This window comes from Sorex araneus, chromosome 1 (assembly GCF_027595985.1).
Source record: "Sorex araneus isolate mSorAra2 chromosome 1, mSorAra2.pri, whole genome shotgun sequence".
NCBI lineage: Eukaryota > Metazoa > Chordata > Mammalia > Eulipotyphla > Soricidae > Sorex > Sorex araneus.
The window spans coordinates 195257867-195281041 of record NC_073302.1 but is presented as its reverse complement, the minus strand read 5'-3'; the positions used below and the strand labels follow the sequence as shown (position 1 = coordinate 195281041).

Below are 23175 nucleotides of genomic sequence, written 5' to 3'. Positions count from 1 at the left end.
GGGAAGGACAGGCCGGGCAGCCCTTGCCTAGTCCAGGAGTGCCGAGCAGGGTCTCCTGCAGGGCCTCGGGTGATGCCCGGGTTCGGAGTCGAGACTCAGCAGGCGATGCAGCCCCCGTGGACGTGGTTTGCCCGTGGCCCACAGCCAGCGAGTCTCGAGCAAGACCCAGGAGGCTCCGTGCCCCAGACGGGCTGACGCTCCCGCGGCTCACTGTCGGGGCAGCTCCAGCTGGACAGAGGGAAGAGTGGAGAGTGTTTGCTTCCCTCCTGCCGCGGGCCTCCCGTGCCGTGCTCGGTGCTGGTGAGGGCTCGGAGATGTGTGCCGGGGGCCAGCCTGGGCCGGCTCTGACTACCGCCCGCTCTGCTAGCGTGACGATGTCCCGATCGGCCTCCTGGGGTCTGGGCTGGATGTGGCTCTGGGCACGCGACGCGAGAGCCCAGGTGGCACGGTCGCACTCAGGCCGCCCGTCGTGCCCGCAGGAGGGGCTCCGGACACTGTGTGTTGCCTATAAGAGGCTGTCCGCCGAGGAGTACGAGGGCGTGTGCGGGCTGCTGCAGGCCGCCAAGGTGGCCCTGCAGGGTCGAGAGAAGCAGCTCGCCGAGGCCTACGAGCAGATCGAGAAGGACCTGGTGCTGCTGGGGGCGACGGCCGTCGAGGACCGGTGAGCACAGCGCCAGGGGCACGTGTGCGGCCGGGGGACAGGCGTGAGGCCTGCGCCCCTGAGCGCATCCCTGCCCGGGGCCTGGGCCTGAGGGCGAGGTCAGCCTGTGGCCTCAGGGCAGGGCCGGCTGTTCCGAGGCGGGAGCATTCCCCACCACCGTCGTGCCCCCAGGGCCGCTGGCGGGAGCAGCGTGTGGCAGGCGCAAGGGCCCCGTGGCCGCGAGCACTGTCCTCTGGCTCCGCGCGCAGAGCTTCAAGCACGGGTGTCTCTGTGCCGAGTGGGACAGTCTCAGAGCCGGCAGGCAGACCCTGAGCTCTGCACGTCAGGCCCCTAACGCACCCCTGGCTCCCGTGCCAGCCGTGTCCTGCCCGTCCCGGGCCCTGCGTCGCATGCCAGCCTGAGCGTCGCCTGCGTGCGGGCCGGCGTGTGCTGGGGGCCTCGGTGGGAGCTGAGCCTCGTCTGCTGCAGGCTGCAGGACCAGGCTGCCGACACCATCGAGGCGCTGCAGAAGGCTGGCATCAAGGTGTGGGTGCTCACGGGCGACAAGATGGAGACGGCGGCCGCCACCTGCTACGCCTGCAAGCTCTTCCGCAGCGGCACGCAGCTGCTGGAGCTGACCACCAAGCGCGTGGAGGAGCAGGGCCTGCACGACGTGCTGCTGGAGCTCAGCAAGACCGTGCTGCGCGGGGGCGGCACGCTGCCCCGGGAGGGCTGCTCGGGGTAGGCGCCCGGGAGCACCGCGAGAGACAGCTGTGTGTGCACGTGTGCGCAGTGCTGGGTGTGTGTGTGTCTGTGGTGAGTGCTTATGTGGACACGGGTGGGGGTGAGGAGCCGTGTGGACACGGCTGGGCGTGAGGGGCCGTGTGGACACGGGTGTTGGGTGAGGGGCCATGTGGACACGGCTGGGGGTGAGGGGCCGTGTGGACACAGGTGGGGGTGAGTGACTGTGGACACAGGTGGGGGAGTGTGTAAAAATAAAAAGAAAAGGCGCGCAGGTGGCGAGGCAGGCGAAGGAAGGAACAAGGCCAAACTGGTTGCTCGATCGGTTTATTTCATGTCCATCTCCATTCTCCTCTGATTCTCCTCCTGCTTCTTTCTCCCCCATCCTACTTCATTCTCTCTCTCTCTCTGCCTCTCTCCCGGCTCTTGGTCTCTCTCTCTGGATCTGTGGATCTGGCTCTCGTGGATCTGGCCCCGTTGATCTGGCCCCCATGGATCTGGCCCCCGTGGATCTGGCCCCCAACCCACTCTTACAGCCTAGTTAAATCTCCACAGCATGAGGGGGTTGGGGCATACACATAGGTGTGGTCAGCAATAGGGTAAGGTTCTTTTCCCTCAGGGGATGCTTCTCCTAGGACTTAATTCTCTATCAGCAGGAGGATCCACCCAAGGGCAGAATCCCATGAATGTGTTTCTCTTCTCCTCAGCCAGCAAACATATAAGAATTCATAATATTAATTATTTTGTATGGACACAATAAGAGATGCATTAAAGCGTATAGAATTGCTCTCCTGGGGGCATCTCAATCTCAGACTACAGTGCTCAGGCCAGATCAGTCTTTCCTATCCCTGGCAGGGTCCCAGTCTCATAATTACTATTGGATCATGACAGCATTTGTCTATGATCAAGCTCTTAACTTATAGTTAAGAATTAGGCACTTTGGCCAGGCCCATCTCGATGCCAGGGTAGCATATAACTCACCGCTTGCCCTGGATCCTTCCCGTCCCACGTCGGGGACCCTACTTTGGGGTGCTAGGAACTGAGGGCAACTGAGGCTTAAGTGGAGAAAGCAGATGCCCAGGAGGGAATATCGAGGCCAATTAAGTCTTAAGTTATAAAAACATAATATTGTCTTCTTGTGTCTATACAAAAAAGACATAGCTTTAAAGTAAATTATTCAAAAGGCATAAAGAGGAGAGAAAGGCAATGTTATAATATTCAGTGTCCTAGGAAGTTCTGACCTTACCAATTCAGAGTTTGATTAAGGGAAGAGCAGATAAACTGGTAGAAATGGTTACAGATAAACAAAGGAATGGGAGTGACTTGGGAGCACTTTGATGGGTGTGACTGATAAACCTAAGTTCCTAGTGGCAAGGGGGAAGGGACAAACCAATGATATCCAACAGGGGTGAGGGGCCGTGTGGACACGGGTGTTGGGTGAGGGGCCGTGTGGACACGGGTGTTGGGTGAGGGGCCGTGTGGACACAGGTGGGGGTGAGGGGCCGTGTGGACACGGGTGTTGGGTGAGTGATCGTGAGGACATGGGTGTTGGGTGAGGGGCCGTGTGGACACGGGTGGGGGTGAGTGACTGTGGACACGGGTGTTGAGTGAGGGCCTGTGTGGACTCGGGTGTTGGGTGAGGGGCCGTGTGGACACAGGTGGGGGTGAGGGGCCGTGTGGACCAGTGGGCATGTCCAGGGTGTGGAAGGGAGTGTGACTCGCTGCTCTGAGGAGGCACGGCTGTCCCGCGGCGGGGTGGGAGTTCTCACCTGCCCCCACCTGGGTGCCCTCTGGAGCGGGGAGGCGGCCCCTCTCGGCTTCACCTGCTGACTTGCCGCTGTGTCCTTGCTGCGGCGTCGGTGAGCTCAGGCTGTTCCCAGGGAGCAAACAGCCCTCCGCTGTGTGCGTCCTTCTCGGGGTCTCATCGGGGGGTACGCGGGGCCCCTGGAGTCAGAAGTGGCCGCGGCAAAGGTCAGGCCCCTGGGCTCCGACTGAGTGTGGCAGCTGGCCCCAGGGGAGCGAGCAAGCCGGGCCGGCTGCCTCCGTCACACTGCGGCCTGCTCTGGGGTGTCCAGGGGTCCCTGAGGGCCTCACAGGGGGCCGTCCCCCAGCGCACCGCGTCCAGCTGGCCATGCCGGCTGCCCGCCCCGAGGGCGAGGGCCCGCTGACCCAGCCCCGCCGCCCGTGCTCCAGCCCGGCTCCCCAGAGCTGCTGGCGGGCAGGACGGGCGGTGAACGGCGGCTCCCCACAGGCTCTCCGCGGACCTGCAGGACTTCGGGCTCATCATCGACGGGGCGGCGCTCACCCTGGTGATGCGGCCCCGGGAGGACAGTGGCTCCGCGGGGAACTACCGCGAGCTCTTCCTGGACATCTGCCGCAACTGCAGCGCCGTGCTCTGCTGCCGGATGGCGCCGCTGCAGAAGGCCCAGGTGGGCGGGAGGCTCTCCCGGGCCCCCCAGCCGTGGGGCCAGGCCCCCCTGCTCCCAGGGCAGTGCCCGCGTCCTCAGCCTCTGACCCCACAGGGCACTCGGCTGCGCTCCAGCCGCCTCTGGCGACCGGACTGCCCCTCCCGGGACTGGGGGGCGTGGCAGGGACCCCAGGGGTGCCGCAGACTGACAACTGCCCGGGCTCGGCACCCTGGGTGGGACGGCAAGCGGGGATGGCACAGTGGACACCCCGGCTCGGGACTGTCTCGGCCGCCTGCTCCCCGAGAGAGGCCCCTTCCGGTCAGCCCCGGGCCGGGCCGGACGCCGCGGTCTCCCCGCAGATCGTCAAGCTGATCAAGCTCTCCAAGGAGCACCCAATCACCCTGGCCATCGGCGACGGGGCCAACGACGTCAGCATGATCCTGGAGGCCCACGTGGGCATAGGTGAGTGTCGCCAGCCGTGCCCGGGGCTCTGGGCAGGCTCGGGCCTGGCACAACGGCTCTGCCCCCCCAGGTGTCATCGGGAAGGAGGGCCGGCAGGCCGCCCGCAACAGCGACTACGCCGTGCCCAAGTTCAGGCACCTGCGGCGCATGCTGCTGGTGCACGGACACCTGTACTACGTGCGCATCGCGGAGCTGGTGCAGTACTTCTTCTACAAGGTGTGCAGTGCAGGTCGCCCCCAAGGGCCCTGTGGGCCGTCCCCATCTCCGCTGGTCGGGCCTATGGGAAATCAGTGCTTCTGCAGGGACTCGGGGCTACTGGAGGGGGCTGGGTGCTTGTCCAGGGGACTTGGTACTTCTACAGGGGGCCAGGTGCTTGTCCAGGGGACTTGGCACTTCTACAGGGGGCCAGGTGCTTGTCCAGGGGACTTGGTACTTCTACAGGGGGCCAGGTGCTTGTCCAGGGGACTTGGTACTTCTACAGGGGGCCAGGTGCCTGTCCAGGAGACTTGGTACTTCTACAGGGGGCCAGGTGCCTGTCCAGGGGACTTGGTACTTCTACAGGGGGCCAGGTGCCTGTCCAGGGGACTTGGTACTTCTATAGGGGGGCAGGTGCCTGTCCAGGGGACTTGGTACTTCTACAGGGAGCCAGGTGCCTGTCCAGGGGACTTGGTACTTCTACAGGGGGCCAGGTGCCTGTCCAGGGGACTTGGTACTTCTGCAGGGGGCCAGGTGCTTGTCCAGGGACGAGTGAGTCCTCCTCGGGGACTCTGGCTGCCTCCCAGGCCTGGAAGCGCAGGCCCCATCTCGGCGTCCGTCCACTCTGCCCTCGTCAGCTGCCCCCGCCTTGCTGCCCCCTCCTGCCCGTGTCCCCCAAGTGCCCGGCGTGGCTGAGCGTGGAGGGCGTGCAGGGCCCGGTGCCGGCGTGCTGCCCGCCCTGAGCTGCCGCCTCTTGCCTTGCAGAACGTCTGCTTCATCTTCCCCCAGTTCCTCTACCAGTTCTTCTGCGGCTTCTCACAGCAGGTGCGTCTCCCGGGCGCACCACCCGCCTCCTCGCCCACGGGGGCTGCGGGGAACCCCGTACCCTCTCACTGCACAGCCGCAGGCCGGTGGGGGGGCGGGCGGGTCGGCCGGCAGGTGTTGGGGGTGGGCGGGGCTGTAGCCTGGGCTCCGGCCGTGGGTGACAGGGAGCGCCCGTCCTGTCCTGCAGCGCCCGTGCTGGACTGGGCCCCGGAGTGTCCGAGTCCAGGCCGTCCCCTCTCTGCACGCAGAAAGGGGCGGGGCAGGCACTGCCCCTCTGGCCCTGGTCTGCCCGGAGGGAGGCAGGGGCCGGCGGCGGGGGCCAGACCAGGTGCAGGCAGCTCGGGCGAAGCGAGCCTGCGAGCCCGCGGGCCTCGGTGGCTGAGCGGCGGCCGCCCCTGCAGACGCTGTACGACACGGCCTACCTGACCCTCTACAACATCAGCTTCACGTCGCTCCCCATCCTGCTGTACAGCCTGATGGAGCAGCACGTGAGCACCGACACGCTGCAGAGGGACCCGGCCCTGTACAGGTAGCGCCGCGCCCACCGGCGTCGGGGCGTGGTCCCACGGCGCGGCTCTCGGCCCAGCCACGCGGCGACCTCAGGGCCAAGCCTGGCTGCTGAGAGGCGACCTCGTGTCTGGGGACTCGCCGTCTGAGCGCTCGTCCCCTCCCTGGGGGACACCTGACCCAGGGCGTCCACAGCACGCCTGCTCGACGACACACGTCCCCACGTGCTCATGTGTGTGCACACATACCCCCTCAAGCTCATGTGTGCACACGTCCCCACATGTGCTAGTGTGTCTGCATGTGTTTGTGTGCACACATGTCCCCATGTGCTTGTGTGCATGCACGCATATTCCCCTCATGCTCATGTGTGCACACATTCCCACGTGCTCATGTGCGTGCATGCATATCCCCCTCATGCTCATGTGTGAATATAGCTCCATGTGCTCATCTGTGTGCACATATCCGCATGTGCTTGTGTGTGCACACGTGTCCCCATGTGCACACGTGAGGTATGCACATACATTCACATTTTCATATGTACACACACATCCCACGTGCTCGTGTGTGCATACATCCCCACATGCTCGTGTGTGCATACATCCCCACATGCTCGTGTGTGCATGGATCCCCATGAGTACATGGTGTCCACGTGTGCATTCGTGTGCCTTAAGGGCATGTGCACATGTGTTCTTGTGTGTGCACATGTGCCATAGGAGTATAAATGTGCACATGTGCCATAGCAGTATAAATGTGCATCTCCATGTGCCATCAGAGTGTGTACACATGTGCACTTGTGTGCAAATGTGTCTGTAACGTGTCCGTGTGTGCACGTGTGTTTCCTGTGCCCATACACAGCCCACTGCCCACTGGGGCAGAAGCCGCTTGTGAACGTACGTCCCCTGAGAAGCTTGTCCTGGCCCTGCAGTGTGGATGCTGGACACCGGCACGGGCTGCACCCGGGGTCTCGGACTGTGGCCATCAGACCGCCTTGCCCTCTGTGACCCCAGGGTTAGAGAGAGGACCCGTGTCTGTGGGCAGGGTGACCGCTGTGTGTCCGGTCATGCTGTGAGGCCTCTGCCCCGGGCCGACCCAGCCCTTGTAGAGTCTCGTGGTGGGGGGGGTGTGAGGGAGCGGGGCCCTGAGCTGAGCAGCCACAGAGGTGTGTGGAGGCCACCGTGCGTCCCCGCCCAGCCAGCCCTCCGTGTCCTGCAGGGACATCGCCAAGAACGCGCTGCTGCGCTGGCGGACCTTCATCTACTGGACCTTCCTGGGCGTGTTTGACGCCCTGGTGTTCTTCTTTGGTGCTTACTTCATCTTCGAACACACGACCGTGGGCAGCAACGGGCAGGTGAGTGGGCGCCACGGCCAGGCTCGGGCCCCGGGGGAGTGCCGCTGCCCAGCCCTGTGCGGGCACAGCAGTGCCGGGGTCAGGGCCTCCGCGCGTGTCGGCCCGCGCCTGCCCCGGGGCCAGGGTGCCTGGGTGCAGCTGCAGCCCCAGAGTGCACTGGGGCTCTTCCCGGGACGAGCCGGGAGCCGCTTTATTTGCATCTGCTTTTCTTCCCCCTCGCTCCCTCCCCTCAGACCCTGAGCGCCAGCACACAGACGGTAAGACGGCCGCCATGCGTGTCCCATTTGCGGTGCTCAACCGGAAATATTTCCCAGAAATATTTCCCCCTGGCCCTGTGTGCTGTGCCGGGGGTCACGTGCAGGGCTTCCCTCCCCGACACGCACAGGCCTGCCTGCCGCGTGGAGGGGGGAGCCCAGAGCTGGGCGGGGGTAGGCCATCGGGGCTGCTCGGGGACCCTCGTTTCTGCTGTTCCTGCTGGAGAGTCGGCGCTGGCTTCCCCAGCTCGAAGGTCGTTCCTAGCAGAGCGACCAAGAGCTTTTCCAAACCTTTCTTCACCCTCGAAGCTCTCCGTCTTCCCAGAGTCTTCCTCATCTGCCACTCCGTGATTTCCCGGGCCTCCAGCTTGTCACTGCCACCCTTTGTGTCATTGGCAGGCGAATGGGGTCTCAGGAGGAGGGGCACGGGGTCCCGAATTGCACATGGTAACCCCAGAGACTCCACCCAGAAGTCCAGGCCCTGGGGGCAGGGCTGCTGCCCGCACTGCCTGACCCATAGCTGCTTCATGCAGCCAGACCCAGGCATACCCAGGCATACCCTGCCATACCCAGACATACCCAGGCATACCCTGCCAGACCCAGGCATACCCAGGCATACCCTGCCATACCCAGGCATACCCCGCCATACCCAGGCATACCCAGGCATACCCTGCCAGACCCAGGCATACCCTGTCAGACCCAGGTATACCCTGCCAGACCCAGGCATACCCAGGCATACCCTGCCAGACCCTGCCATACCCAGGCATACCCAGACATACCCAGGCATACCCAGGCATACCCTGCCAGACCCAGGCATACCCTGCCATACCCAGGCATACCCTGCCAGACCCAGGCATACCCTGCCATACCCAGGCATACCCTGCCAGACCCAGGCATACCCTGCCATACCCAGGCATACCCAGGCATACCCCGCCAGACCCAGGCACACCCTGCCAGACCCAGGTATACCCAGGCATACCCCGCCAGACCCAGGCATACTCTGCCAGACCCAGGCATACCCAGGCATACCCTGCCATACCCAGGCATACCCCGCCATACCCAGGTATACCCAGGCATACCCCGCCATACCCTGCCAGACCCAGGCATACCCTGCCAGACCCAGGCATACCCAGGCATACCCTGCCATACCCAGGCATACCCAGGCATACCCTGCCAGACCCAGGCATACCCTGCCATACCCAGGCATACCCAGGCATACCCTGCCAGACCCAGGCATACCCTGCCATACCCAGGCATACCCTGCCAGACCCAGGCATACCCTGCCATACCCAGGCATACCCTGCCAGACCCAGGCATACCCAGACATACCCAGGCATACCCTGCCAGACCCAGGCATACCCAGGCATACTCTGCCAGACCCAGGCATACCCAGGCATACCCTGCCAGACCCAGGCATACCCTGCCATACCCAGGCATACCCAGGCATACCCTGCCAGACCCAGGCATACCCTGCCATACCCAGGCATACCCTGCCAGACCCAGGCATACCCTGCCATACCCAGGCATACCCCGCCAGACCCAGGCATACCCAGACATACCCAGGCATACCCTGCCAGACCCAGGCATACCCAGGCATACCCTGCCATACCCAGGTATACCCCGCCATACTCTGGTATACCCCGCCATACTCTGGTATACCCCACTATACCCAGGCATACCCCGCCAGACCCAGGCATACCCAGCATACCTGCATGCCAGTCATACTCAGCCGTACACGTCCATACCCTGGTATTCAAAGCCACGCCCCCTCCCGACGCCTCTCCCCTGGCCCCGCCAACCTGAGTCCTCCTTCCTAGTTCCGTGCTTCCCTGGCATACGACCCCGTGTTTTGGGACGTTGTCACTGGACTGCCCTGAGCTGAGTGGGGTGCAGCGGAGAGCTGCCCACATGCTGGCCTGGCCACTGGGCCCTCACAGCTGTCCATGGGGCTGAGAGCTGGCGGCCAGCCGCACCATTGAAGGTGGTGTGTGCGGGGGTCCCTGGGCACAGACCATCAGGTGGAGGGTGGGCAGCAATGGCAGCAGCGTAGCCCCCCACAAGCGGTCAGCGGAGCCCCCGTGCCTTTCTGCCCTCTTCCCGCTGGCACCCTGTCTGCCGCAGCCCTGCGGGCGCCCACTGCCCCCATCACAGGAGGCTCCCGCGCTTGCCTGAAGGATGGCGCCCACGCAGGCGCCCTCTCAGGTCTGTGGGCGCCCAGTGGCCTGGACGCCGTGGCTCCAGCCTGTATCCACACAGCTCGGGTGTGCCCGCTGAGGCGGGGGAAGATGCAGCCCGGGCAGAGCCCCACGTCCCGGCCCACGGAGAGTGGGGCAGAGCAGCCCCGGGCGACTCCGGGCTATGACTCGGGGCATCGTGAGTCCTGGACCCTGCCTCAGACGAGGCCCGAGGGGGCTGCTGTGTGTGGAGGGTAGGGACATGCCACACGGGCACGTGTGCCGGAGTTGACACACACCGCCTGGCAGCCGCCCATCCGTGCGTCTCACCCGCCTCAGACCTGCGGGGCCTGTCCTGCCCAGCCGGGGTGGAGCAAGGCCGACCCAGAGCTGCGCCAGCCACCGCTGCGGGCCCAGACGCTCTGGCGCAAGGGTCCCAGTGTGGCTCCCGGGCGCACTGCCCTCCTCCCCAGCGTGGCCCCCGTGTCTTGGGGGCGAAGCATTACCCCGGAAAGCGGCATGGCTTCTGGAACCCTCTGGTCAGAGGAGCCAGGTCGCGTCCCCGTGTGGTCACAGACCTGGCTCATCGGGACTCTTCCTTGTCCACGTGTGACTCCCCTCAGTGCCTCGGGCCTGGCTCCCGGGGGCTCCCCCTCAGTGCCTCGGGCCTGGCTCCCGGGGGCTCCCCCTCAGTGCCTCGGGCCTGGCTCCCAGGGGCTCCCCCTCAGTGCCGCGGGCCTGGCTCCCGGGGTCTCCCCCTCAGTACCTCGGGCCTGGCTCCCGGAGACTCCCCTCAGTGCCTCGGGCCTGGCTCCCGGAGACTCCCCTCAGTGCCTCGGGCCTGGCTCCCGGAGACTCCTCTCAGTGCCTCGGGCCTGGCTCCCGGGGTCTCCCCCTCAGTGCCTCGGGCCTGGCTCCCGGGGACTCCCCCTCAGTGCCGCGGGCCTGGCTCCCGGAGACTCCCCTCAGTGCCTCGGGCCTGGCTCCCGGAGACTCCCCTCAGTGCCTCGGGCCTGGCTCCCGGGGTCTCCCCCTCAGTGCCTCGGGCCTGTCTTTCCACAGGTGTTTGGCCACTGGACGTTCGGGACGCTGGTGTTCACCGTGATGGTGTTCACGGTCACACTGAAGGTAACACTCCCACAGCCGTGTCCTGGGCCCCGCGTTGAGACCAAGGAGCAGGTGTCCCGCACACTGGTCAGGCCTGGGAGTCTCCTGCGGGGAGCAGATTGGGGAGAGGCCCAGGCCAGCACCCACAGGAGCCCGGCTGAAGGATCGCGCACGGCAGCAATCCAGCCCTCTCAAGTCAGGTTCTGTGCACAGCTGGCGCCCCAGACAGTGACACCGAGAACCTCCCACACTGTCCCCACCCCAGAGATGTGCCTCGGGCCTCCCTGGGGCCCACTGGTGGCTGCTGTCTCTGTGGGGACCCTTGTAGTCTCAGGGCCACTCCCAGCTGGGCTGGGTGCCAGGCACACACTCCTGGCCGGGCCTTTGAGTGTTTCCTACTTCTCTTCCCACTGCCTGCCCCGGACACCTGCTGACCACCTCTCAGCTGGCACTGGACACACACTACTGGACGTGGATAAACCACTTTGTGATCTGGGGGTCTCTCCTGTTCTACATCGTCTTCTCCCTGCTCTGGGGAGGGATCATCTGGTAGGTGTCCGCCCACAGCCAGCTGCTGCCATCAGTGGGCCGTGCTCAGGCCCCTTTTACCGTGCTCTGGGCGTGGCTGGGCATGTCCAGGTGAGCAGCACACTGCTGGGCCCGGAAGCACCAGCATGGAGGCAGCAGCACCTTCAGAAGGGAGGTTCCAGATGCCACTTGCCCAGAAAGAACTCCCCTGAGAGAGGTTCCCCTGAGAACCTGGGCTCTGTAACCTTTTAGGGGCTCCTAGAGAGAAACTCCCCTTTGAGGGGCTCCCTGAGAGAAACTTCCCTGTGAGGGGGTCCTTTGAGAGCGACTCTCCTGTGAGGGGCATCCTGAATGAGACTCCTCTGTGAGGGGCTCTCTGAGAGATTCCCCTGTGAGGAGGTCCTTTGAGAGAGACTCTCCTGTGAGAGACTCCCTGAGAGAAACTCCCCCTTGGGGCTCTTCTGTGAGGAGCTTCTGTGAGAGAGACTCCCCTGTGAGGGGCCGGCTCCCTGAGAGATTCCCCTGTGAGGGATCCTTTGAGAGAGTCTCCCCTGTCAATGCTCCCCGAGTCTCTCCCTGAGAGACTCCTTACGAGCTATTTGTCACGGCCTGGAGCCTGTGGTCTACTTGTGGTCTCTACTGTGTTCTCCATCATACGCTGCTGTCTGACCCTGAACCTCCCTGGGATCGCTCGTGTCCTCCATGATATCCCAGGGTCCCCCAGAGCGTGCTTGCCACCCTCACCTCCTTGGGGAGCCCCAGACCCTGAGGAAGCGTGTCTGTCCTCGCCCCGGTTCTGTCCTTCTGTCCCCTCAGGGTCCCGCTCCCTTCAGAGGTGTCTCCTCCGCACTGTTGGGGACCCACTGGAGGGCCGAGACCAGCCCCAGCTCCTTCTTGCCCACCAGGCCCTTCCTGAGCTACCAAAGGATGTACCACGTGTTTGTCCAGATGCTGGCCAGCGGCCCTGCCTGGCTGGCCATCGTCCTGCTCATCACCGTCAGCCTCCTTCCCGACGTGCTGAAGAAAGTGCTGTACCGGCAGCTGTGGCCCAGTGCCACGGAGCGGGTGCAGGTGAGCAGGGCCTGGGCGAGGAGGGACAGTGCCCGGGCACTGCCAGCCCCGAGGGGACAGAGGAGCTCTCTGAGGACAGGCTACTGCTGGGGTCCAGGCCCTTTCCTGGGTGACCAGTTTGATGTGACACGGTCCCTCCACCAGGAGCCCCAGAAACTGGACAGAACCCTGTGTCCCCACTCCCAGTCATGGCCCCAAGGTTAGAACCCAGGTCAAGAAAGAAGAGGGAATACGGTCTCCTCCGTGACCTCAGGACACCCCTCCCCGTGACCTCAGGACACCCTCCCCCATGACCTCAGGACACCCCTCCCCGTGACCTCAGGACACCCCTCCCCCATGACCTAAGGACACTCCTCCCCCATGACCTCAGGACACCCCTCCCTGTGACCTCAGGACACCCTCCCCCATGACCTCAGGACACCCCCCCATGACCTCAGGACACCCCTCCCCGTGACCTCAGGACACCCTCCCCGTGACCTCAGGACACCCCTCCCCGTGACCTCAGGACACCCCGACCCCATGACCTCAGGACACCCCTCCCTCGTGATCTCAGGACACCCCCTCCCCCATGACCTCAGGACACTCCTCCCCCATGACCTCAGGACACCCCTCCCCCATGACCTCAGGACACCCTCCCCGTGACCTCAGGACACCCCTCCCCATGACCTCAGGACACCCCTCCCTCGTGATCTCAGGACACCCCCTCCCCCATGACCTCAGGACACTCCTCCCCCATGACCTCAGGACACTCCTCCCCCATGACCTCAGGACACCCCTCCCCATGACCTCAGGACACCCCTCCCCGTGACCTCAGGACACCCCTCCCCCATGACCTCAGGACACCCCTCCCTCGTGACCTCAGGACACCCCTCCCTCGTGACCTCAGGACACCCCTCCCCCATGACCTCAGGACACTCCTCCCCCGTGACCTCAGGACACCCCTCCCTCGTGATCTCAGGACACCCCTCCCCGTGACCTCAGGACACCCCTCCCCCATGACCTCAGGACACTCCTCCCCCATGTCCTCAGGACACCCTCCCCGTGACCTCAGGACACCCTCCCCCGTGCAGAGGTGGTGGCAGAGGCAGGTGGAAGCCCCCGCCTGACCCGACCGGCCCCAGTAGGATTAAAGTGCCCTCAGCTCAGCCCGCGAGGGCAGGACTGGTCAGCAGGCCAGGGCAGGATGGGCGCAGCCCACCAGGGGGGCGGGGGGCAGGGGTGCGGGCCAGGAGGAGCCACCTGCGCTCGGGGCTGGGGCTGTACGTGACTCACCTGTTCTCTCCTTCCTTCCCTCCTTCCTTCCTGCCTCCTTCCGGCGCAGACCCGGAAGCAGTGCCTTTCTGGCGAGCAGCCCACCGTCTTTATGCTCTCCCAGACCTCCAGCAGTCTCGCTTTCTGAGCACAGGTGATGGCTCCCGCCCCCGCGTCCGGCCTGCCGGGGACTGGCCGTGTGCGGGCCGGCCCGTCTCCCCGTGGCCCCTGCCCCAGCCCCGCGCCCCGGCCTCGCTGAGCCGTGAGTCTCGGGCCCGGCAGGCGGTCAGCCCTGGGGCACTCCGAGACCCAGACGCCTGGGGAGCTGGCCTCCCTTTGCTCGGGCCGGCGTTGCCCAAAGCCCTGTCCAGCCCCGTCCCTCCAGGGACGCTCACACGGTCCCTCGTGCCCCGTGAGAAATGCCGCAGCAGGATAGCGGGACGCGGCGTCCTGGTGTGCGGGTGCCCCGAGCGTTCCCAGTACCTGTGCCCCGTCCCCACTCCGCACACGTGTCCACCCACAGCCGGAAAGGCAGCCCGCACAGGGCACACGCAGGTGCCCTCCCCGTGCCACGGCCCACTGTGGCTGGCCTGGCCGCTGACCGAGGGGGCCGCACGCCTCCCCCACACGCGTGTGGGCGAAGATGGTGGGGTGCAGGGCAGTGCGTGGGGCGCCACTCGGGCGCTGGGCCCCTTCCCGGGGTGCAGGGCAGTTTGTCTCCCCTCTCTCGCCGGCACTTCTCTCCGCTCCTCCCTCCGCTCCTCTTCCTCTGTGTGAGAACTCGGGGGTCTCACGCCACCTGCAGCCTCAGACACACCAGCTCGAGGGCAGGCAGGCAGGGCGACAGGAAGGGCAGGGACGGCCTGGCCAGGGGGGCCCCACACCCAGCCGCCTCGCACCTCACGCTGTCCCCGTCTTGCAGACGAGTGAGAGGCAGAGAGTGCGGGCGGAGGCCGTGCCCTGCAGCGACAGGCCACTGCTGAAGGACCTCTTGCGGAGGGACCAGCCGGCGGCCAGGTAACGGCTCCTCCTCCAGCCCTGCGCGGGCTGCTCGGCCCGGACACCACCCGTCGTCCTGCGGTCATCCCGTGGCCCCAGCTGGAACCCAACGCCTCACCCTCGACCCCGAGGAAAAGCCTCTGGACAGCGTGGGGGACACTCTCGTGTCCCAGGACATTCGGACCCTGGCCCCGGACACCGGGCGGGTGGCACAGCCACACTGAAGCGGGCATCTGTCCATCCCTCAGCCCTGGGGCCGGTCCCCTTCACGTCCCCTGGCGCTGCGGGCCGGGCACCTGCGGGCACCTGCGGGGCGTCCAGGGCCTGTGCTGTGGGCGGCTCCGTGCCCGGGCGGATTCTCCTTCCCCGCTCCCGGCAGACGGAGCCCCTTGGTTCAGGCCCCCTCTCGGAGCCCCCTCCTCCTGCTGCCCTGGCCAGCCCTGAGCAGGGGACGGTGCTGCCAGGGTGCCACTGCAAGAGCCACGCAGACCCGTTCCCCGGCCCCCGTGTGCACGCACCACCGGTCACACGGGGTTGGGGGAGGTGGCCACTGCCCTCCTGCTGCGTCAGCCCGTGTGGACACGGCTGACCACCAGGACTGGCCCCCGGCCCCCGCCCACTGCAGCCCTGTGCTTAGCTGTCAGGACCCGCCCCCGGGGGCAGAGTGGGGGTGCCTGAGTGTCCCCGGTCAGGCGGGAGTTCGCGGCCTGAGACACGTGTCCCTGGCCTCACAGCACACCGGCCCTGCTGGACTGTCCTGGCTGGTACGGGTCTCCCGGCCGGCCACCGGGGCTGAGGCACAGTGTGCTGCCCAGGCTGGCCCACCCGCCCGCTCCTCTTCCGTCCCAGATTTCTGTTTTAGAAGCAGCCTATTGACATACTAGCCTTAACGGTCCTTAAGGAAGACATTTCAGTTCAGGCTTCAGACTCGGGGTGGGGGGGGGGTGTCGCTGTGCTGGGCGCGGTGTGGGGGTCTGTCTCGGCCGGGCCGGGTGCCTCGGGGTCCTGCTGGCATGTCTGAGCGGAGCACTCCGTGGCGAGGGCGGCAGAGGGTCGGTCACCGCATACCAAAGATCAGGACTTGGGCCTTGCAGGACGGGAGGTGGCCGCAGCCCAGGGCCTCGCCCACCGCCCACCCCCCAGCCCGCAGGCCGCAGCGGGCACGGCCGCTCTGAGGGCAGCAGCGGGCAGACTGTGCGCACATTTTTTTGACAAACTGTGTGTAATGTATTTTTTTAGAACTCCTCCAGTTGCCTTTACACTGAAGTATTTTCATAGCAGTTTCTACCTGAGTTATTCGTCCACACGCCACACCTGATTTCTGAACTGTCTTTAAAGCGCGTTACTTTTTAAGTTGATGAGAAGTGGGCACTGAGTTAAGCTGTGGGCAGCGCTGGGCAACTTTCCGGGGGCGTTGCCGTGACCACCGCTCCTGGCTTGCTTGGTTCCTTCCTTCAGCCTTAAGAGCCCTCGCCAGGGGACCTCACCTTCCCCGGGAGGAGCCGGCGCGTCTGTCCCGAGCGAGCGGCAGCCTGGACCCTCAGAAGGCTGGAGTGTGCCGTGGGGGGGGTCGCAGCCGAGGGCTGTTCCCCAGGCCGCCGTCCAGGAGGGGATCCGTCCCCAGGACAGCTCGTGTTTTTGCCTTAACTCGCCTTAAGTGTGCCCCGGGCGCCCGGAGCCCCCGCACTGTGTGCAGCTGACCACGCCTCTGGCCCCCGCCTGCCCCCAGTGCTCACACGCCCTCCGCCCTGGCCGCTCCCTCCTGGGGGCCCCCTCCCCGGCCCCACTGCCTCCCGCTCCCGCGGCCCCCGGCGGGAAGGCAGCACCCCCCTGGGCGCCTGCTGGGGCTGGTCTCTGGGTTCCCCGAGATTCCTGTAAACGACGGAGCTCCCGGTTTGCACTGACACGGGCGCCCCTGGGCCCTGGGCTTCCTGGGAACGGCCAGTTTGTCTGCAGGGACCCCCGCTGGCCACTGCGGGCAGAGGCATGAGCGTGGGCAGGCGGTGGACACCGGAGTCGTCTCGAGGGAAACAAAGCTTTAATGGAGGCTCGCGGCGAGTGCTATGAAAGTCTGATTCTACTTTTGCAGAAAAATCTAAAGATCAGTTTATATAGCTTTATTTTTACCTTACCGAAATATACAGATTTTAATATGTGTTTGTCGACTCTGACGTCACACCGCTGTGTGTCCGCCTGCTGTCCGGAGCGCCCGTCCACTGCACGGGGCCTCACAGCCGTACCCGTCACGGGCGCCATCGCCGCCATCCACGTGGGTTTATTTCTAAACTGTTGAAGCTAGTAGGCACAATTAAGGTTATAAATCAGCCTCCAAACGATAATGTTTAATTGATGATGATTCATTAACCTGCTCTGAAGAATTAAATGATGAATTAAATCCAGCCTCAGTGTGTGTCTGTGGACAGCGGGGCCAGCTGTGCGGGCTCGGTCAGCGTGCAGCACGGACTCTCGGGGCCAGAGAGGTGGCACGAGGTCACGGCATCTCCCTCGCACGCGGCGGATCCGGGTTCGATCCCCTGCACCCCATACGGTCCCCAAATCCCATCAGAAGTGATCCCTGAGCACTGCCAGGTGTGGCCCAAAATCCAAAATTCATGCCGGAGTCCATAGTGCACCGTGTGTGGGGTGTGGGGAGCAGACCGGCCTCGCTCCCCAGTGGGCTGTCCAGGTGAGGGGAGGAGCCAGGACACCCCCCCCCCCCGGCACGGGGCCGCCCCGGGCCTCACCCTGGGCGTCCCCAGTTCCTCTCAGATCCCTCCAGAGGCTGCCCCCGCTCGCCCAGATCCTTCCCCTCTGCCCAGGCCACTCAGACAGGCCGCTTGGTGCCCGGGCACTGCACCCACCCCAGTACACTACACCCACCCCAGGACACTGCACCCACCCCAGGACACAGCACCCTGCCCAGGACACTGCACCCACCCCAGGACGCTGCACCTACCCCATGACACTACACCCACCCCAGGACACTGCACCCACCCCAGGACACAGCACCCTGCCCAGGACACTGCACCCGCCCCAGGACACTGCACCCGCGCCCAATGCTGCACCCGCATCCAGGACACTACACCCACCCCAGGACACTGCACCCACCCCAGGACACAGCACCCTGCCCAGGACACTGCACCCACCCCAGGACGCTGCACCCGCCCCAGGACGCTGCACCTACCCCATGACACTACACCCACCCCGGGACACTGCACCCACCCCAGGACACAGCACCCGCCCCAGGACACTGCACCCGCCCCAGGACACTGCACCCGCGCCCAATGCTGCACCCGCATCCAGGACACTACACCCACCCCAGGACACTGCACCCACCCCAGGACACAGCACCCTGCCCAGGACGCTGCACCCACCCCAGGACGCTGCACCCGCCCCAGGACGCTGCACCCACCCCATGACACTGCACCCGCCCCAGGACACTGCACCCGCGCCCAATGCTGCACCCGCATCCAGGACACTACACCCACCCCAGGACACTGCACCCGCCCCCAGGACACAGCACCCGCCCCCGGGACGCTGCACCCACCCCAGGACGCTGCACCCGCCCCAGGACGCTGCACCCGCCCCAGGACGCTGCACCCACCCCAGGACACTGCACCTGTCTCCAGACACTGCACCCGCCCCGGGACGCGGTGCCCGCCGAGTGTGCCTGCTGCTTTGTCCCCATCCATGCCTGTCTCTCTGGAGCCTGTCTGCCCCTGCCTGCTGGCCACTCCACCTTCCATCTATTTTGTCCCGGAACAAACATCAAAATCTTCAAAGCATGATGCTATCCCTGGCATCCAGGGCCGCAGGAGCACGGGGAGGAGTTAATCACTGTGCCCAGAATTTGGCCCTGAAGAGCGGCCCGGCTCTGTGAGTCTCCAGCAGACAGCCGAGGGGAGACGGGAGGGTCACCTGGACCTTCCCGCAGCATCAGGTGGGGCAGTGGGCGGGGCGTTGGGTGGGCGGGGATGGAGGTGGGCGGGGCGTTGGGTGTGGGCGGGGCTGATAGTGGACGGGACAGGGACACGGGGCCTGGGCAGGGAGGTGGGTGGGGCTTGGCTAGGGGGCGGGGCGGGGCGGAGCGTGCTGGGGCGGGGGCTGGGGGGGCAGCAGGGCTGTGGGCGTGGTCACTGGGGACGCGGACGAGGGGCGGGCCAGGCAGCGGGCGGGGCGCGGTCCAGGGGCGAGCGCTGAAGCCTGACCCGCTGCTGCGCCCCAGGGTCTCCGCGGCCGCTGCTGGCGAGTGGACAGGGGAGCCCCCCTCTGGTCTGGGCCGGCCTGGGGCTGAGGGGGACTCGGCGGGGCGGAGTGGCCGGAGTGGCCGAGCAGCAGCTCCCAAGCAGGAGCTCGTGGTCACTCCGAGGAGAGGCCCCAAGCCCGGGGGCAGCCCAGAGAGGGCCCCGCAGCGGCTGTGCCGTTGTGGGGCCTGGGCAGAGCTGGGCAGCCGGACAAAGCCAGGCGTGCTCGGCTGAGAACTGGGGGGTCTGCACCCAGCGCTGGGCACCGCTGGCCGGCTCGGGGCTGGGCCTCGCTCAGGGCTTCTGATCACCTGCAAGTCCAGCGGGGGGCGCGCGCAACGTGCGGCTCCAGAACCGTCCACCAGAGGGCAGAGTGATGCGCGGCTGGAGGGAAAGGCCTGTGGGACGGTTCTGGGCCTCGGCAGCAGCACCCGGGGTCTGCACAGGGGTCTCTGCACACGGGTCTGCGTACGGGGTCTGCAGACGGGTCCCTGCACACGGGTCTGCGTACGGGGTCTGCAGACGGGTCCCTGCACACGGGGTCTGCGCACAGGCCCCTGCACGCAGGCCTCCTCCTCTCAATCTCTCGATCCTGTATCCAGCTGGCCCCAGGGTGTGTCCAGTGATGTCACGGGTGGGCAGGGGTGGGCAGAGCCTCTGGCCAGCAGGGAAGAACGGGAGCACTGGCCCCCAGAGCAGATCCTCAGGGGATGACGCTGAGAGTGGGGTGCGAAGGGGGGTGTACAGACTCCATGTACAGCACCTGGGCAGCTGCCATGAACAGCAAGAAACCCCGTCCATGAGCCCCACATGTCTGGGGAAGACCCCGTCCGTGGGCCCCGTGTCTGGGGAAGACCCCGTCCGTGGGCCCCGTGTCCAGGGGGGACCCCGTCCGATGACCCCTGTGGCCCGCACTCTGCTGACAGTTGTGGGCTGGGCCATGCTCTCGGACTCGCTGGCCCGATGGCTCCCCGAAGCAGCCAAGCGCCACTTCCTGGCCCGAGGGGGCACATCTGTGGGTTCTTGCCTGAGCTGGAACGTAAACAACCGCGTCAGAGCGGACGGGCTCTTGTGTGGGCCATTGTCCCAGCTTCCTGACCACCGAGAGCCGCTCTGGGGGGGCCCCCCGCACGGTGGAGGTGCAGGGTCACACCCCCGGGCCTCCTCCAGGGCAGCAGGGCCTGGGCCAGCCCAACAGCAGGGGTCACCTGGCCCGCACTCCACCACAGCTCCCAGCAGGGCAGACCTGGGGCACTGGGCCCCCCCCAGCCCACGGTGTGTGGGGTCCCGAGCAGCTGGGCCAGCAGCCTCCCCGCAGCCTTCCGGATGTCCACTGACCCCCACAGCCTGTCACACCACTCCCCAGCCCCGGCCAGGCGCCTGTCCCCCGAGGCGGGGCCGTGGGCCTCAGGGGGTCTCCCCAAATCCCTGGAAGCAGCTGCTGCCGCCGTGGGATGGGGGCTGGAGGGGCTGGAGGCCCTGGGGGCAGTTCGAACCTGAGGGCCCACAGCAGGTGATGCCGCTGTGAGGGGCCGGGGCCCTGCCTGCTGTGACGGCTGTGGGCCGGCCACTCTGGCGGGTGGGGAGGACTCTGTCTGTCGCTCAGCCAGCCCCCCCTCTGCTCACTGCAAACTTCCAGCCTCTGGGAAGTTCTGCACCCCCACAGCCCTGCAAAGCAGATACGGCGGGGCCCATTTTCCAGAAGGGCAGAGGGAGGTGGGGAAGCCCCGCGGGCCGGGCCGGGCTATGGAGCCATCAACCACGCTCTCGTGCTGTTCCGTAGGGTTCTGGAACCCCGACCTCCAGAGCCGCTGCGCCCCAGAGGCCCTTTCCTGAGGTTTTCCTGACTGCCGGATGCGTGGGCGAGGGTCAGGGCCTCACCGCCTGCTTCTGTGCTCGCCTGAGCTTTGGCCGGCAGCACGCCGTGCCTGTGAGGACCCTGGCACACGTGGGAGCACTCTGGGTACAATGGCGGCAGGAGCCTGTTTCCTGGGCACGCTGCGCGGCGGGTGGCCAGTGTGAGGACGTGTTCTGTCCAGCTGTGTGCCCGCCGTGCCCACAGCCCCGCCGAGCCAGGCTTCCTCTAGGCTGGCCCAGGGCCGGGAGAAGGGGGTCCCGGGCAAGCGGGAAGTGCACCCTCCGCCCGCCAGAGCCCCTCCCGAGGGTGCCCGGCTCACGCTTCCCGCACCCCCACTTCCTTCCCACAGCACACGCTGACCCGGAGGCTGCCCCACGGAGAACGGCCAGTGCTTGGCCGAAGTTGCAGAGCACGTCCCCCGGGGCCTCGGACAATGGGCTGGCGGGGGCCGCTTCCCGGCGGGATGCTGGTGTGGGGGTAGAACCCAGCCCCGACCCCCAGCTCCCACCCACCCGGTCAGCCCCACCTGGCCCCCCCACCTGGCCCCCCCACCTGGCCCTCCCCGCCTGCCCTCCTCTCCGGGCGCCTCTCCGAGCCCCGGGGGGCATCTCTGCCCCAGGGCCCAGGCCTGCAGCAGCGCCCTGAGTGCCCCCGCCTGCCCACCCCCTCTCCGGCCACCCTCGGCCCCTGAGAGCCGAGGGGGCGGGGCCCCAAGGCGGCGCCCAGCCTGGCAGAGTGTGTGGGCAGCACACAGGACAGCAGCTGACACGTGGCCCAGGGCCAGCAGTGTCCAGTGTCCACCGTCCACACTCACCCACAGGCTGGCTGGATGGTGCTCCCTGGGGAGAGGCCGCTCACACTTGGCTCACAGAGTCTCTGCTCAGCAGTGCTCCCAGGGACATCATTCAGGGCCCCTGCGGCTCCTCCCCCTGCCCGGGGCTCCCTCTGGGCCCTGAGCTGAGGGAGGGTCGAAACTCAGCCCAGCTGATGGCCCGTGCACAGGGGCATGTGCCAGGCACGGGGAACAGTAGTGGACCCTGGGGCACACTGGTGGATCCCGGAGACACTGATGGATCCTGGGGACACTGGTGGATCCCAGAGACACTGATGGATCCTGGGGACACTGGTGGATCCCAGAGACACTGGTGGATCCTGGGGGATACTGGTGGATCCCAGAGACACTGATGGATCCTGGGGATACTGGTGGGTCCTGGGGACACTGGTGGATCCCAGAGACACTGGTGGATCCTGGGGGATACTGGTGGATCCCGGAGACACTGGTGGATCCTGGGGGATACTGGTGGATCCCGGAGACACTGGTAGATCCCAGGGACACTGGTGGATCCTGGAGACACTGGTAGATCCCGGAGACACTGGTGGATCCTGGAGACACCGGTGGATCCCAGGGACACTGGTAGATCCTGGAGACACTGGTGGATCCTAGGGGACACTGATAGATCCTGAGGGACACTGACGGATCCTGGGGACACTGATGGATCCTGGGAGACACTGATGGATCCTGGGGACACTGGTGGATCCCGGGGACACTGGTGGATCCTGGGGACACTGGTGGATCCTGGGGACACTGATGGACCCTGGGGGACACTGATGGATTCTGAGGGACACTGGTGGATCCCGGGAGACACTGACAGATCCTGGGGACACTGGTGGATCCCAAGAGACACTGACGGATCCTAGGGACACTGACAGATCCTGGGGACACTGATGGATCCTGGGAGACACTGACAGATCCTGGGGACCCTGGTGGATCCCAGAGACACTGATGGACCCTGGGGGACACTGATGGATTCTGAGGGACACTGGTGGATCCCAAGAGACACTGATGAATCCTGGGGACACTGACAGATCCTGGGGACACTGGTGGATCCTGGGGACACTGATGGATCCTGGGAGACACTGACAGATCCTGGGGACACTGGTGGATCCCAAGAGACACTGACGGATCCTGGGGACACTGATGGAGGGACTGCTGAGATGCTGCTTGTTCTGTGGGTGTAAACAAGAGACCCCAGGTAGAGGGACACCCCCTGGACCAGGGTCTCGGCTCGGGCGAGTAGCTGGCAGCCCCTAGGATGAAGGTGCAGCTCTAGGCCTAGGGCCGGCTTCCTGGCTGGGAAGGCTGCAGGCAGCACCTCCAGACCCTGCCCCTGCCCAGCTGCTCCCTCTGCGGCTCAGCTCCAGAAGGTGGCTGGTTGCTAGGGGAAGGCGCATCCGGTGTCCTGTTCCCTGCACTTCCCACCTGGGAAAAGTGTCTGCTGCTTCTCAGAGACAGGGGGGAGGTGCGGAGTGAAAGGCAGGGAGTGAGGGGTGAGGGGCCAGGGAGGAGGATGGGGCGTGAGGAGTGAAGGGCAAAGGGGCAGGGTGAGAGGTGAGAGTGGGTGTGGGGGTAAGGAGCGTGAGGGGAGAGGTGAGAGAGGATGAGGGGGTAGGGGTGGGGCTGTCCCCGGCTAGTCCACCCCTGCCCCGCACAGTGCAGTTCTCAGCCCTCGTGGGGCGAGGCCCAGCAGGAGCAAAGCCCGCCTCAGCATGGTGCCCCCCCCTC

At 65.9% G+C, this 23175-nt stretch overlaps 1 protein-coding gene across 3 annotated transcripts in view; it reads left to right on the top strand.

The window, feature by feature from the left end:
- The window catches only part of ATP11A (ATPase phospholipid transporting 11A), a 42046-nt gene extending 25147 nt beyond the window's left edge, over nucleotides 1-16899 (top strand). For 2 of the 3 annotated variants that reach the window (XM_055147447.1, XM_055147443.1), the window contains exons 18-29: nucleotides 480-661; nucleotides 1130-1381; nucleotides 3633-3810; nucleotides 4149-4251; nucleotides 4322-4467; nucleotides 5212-5271; nucleotides 5673-5800; nucleotides 6991-7126; nucleotides 10617-10682; nucleotides 11107-11210; nucleotides 12095-12260; nucleotides 14434-16899. In XM_055147447.1, coding sequence (XP_055003422.1) covers nucleotides 480-661; nucleotides 1130-1381; nucleotides 3633-3810; nucleotides 4149-4251; nucleotides 4322-4467; nucleotides 5212-5271; nucleotides 5673-5800; nucleotides 6991-7126; nucleotides 10617-10682; nucleotides 11107-11210; nucleotides 12095-12260; nucleotides 14434-14532 — 1620 coding nt within the window. In that variant the 3' untranslated portion in view covers nucleotides 14533-16899. Of the gene's footprint in view, nucleotides 1-479; nucleotides 662-1129; nucleotides 1382-3632; nucleotides 3811-4148; nucleotides 4252-4321; nucleotides 4468-5211; nucleotides 5272-5672; nucleotides 5801-6990; nucleotides 7127-10616; nucleotides 10683-11106; nucleotides 11211-12094; nucleotides 12261-13581; nucleotides 13666-14433 lie in introns of all 3 variants that reach the window. The other variant, XM_055147453.1, reaches the window with a different exon arrangement.
- The last annotated feature ends 6276 nt before the right edge of the window (nucleotides 16900-23175 follow it).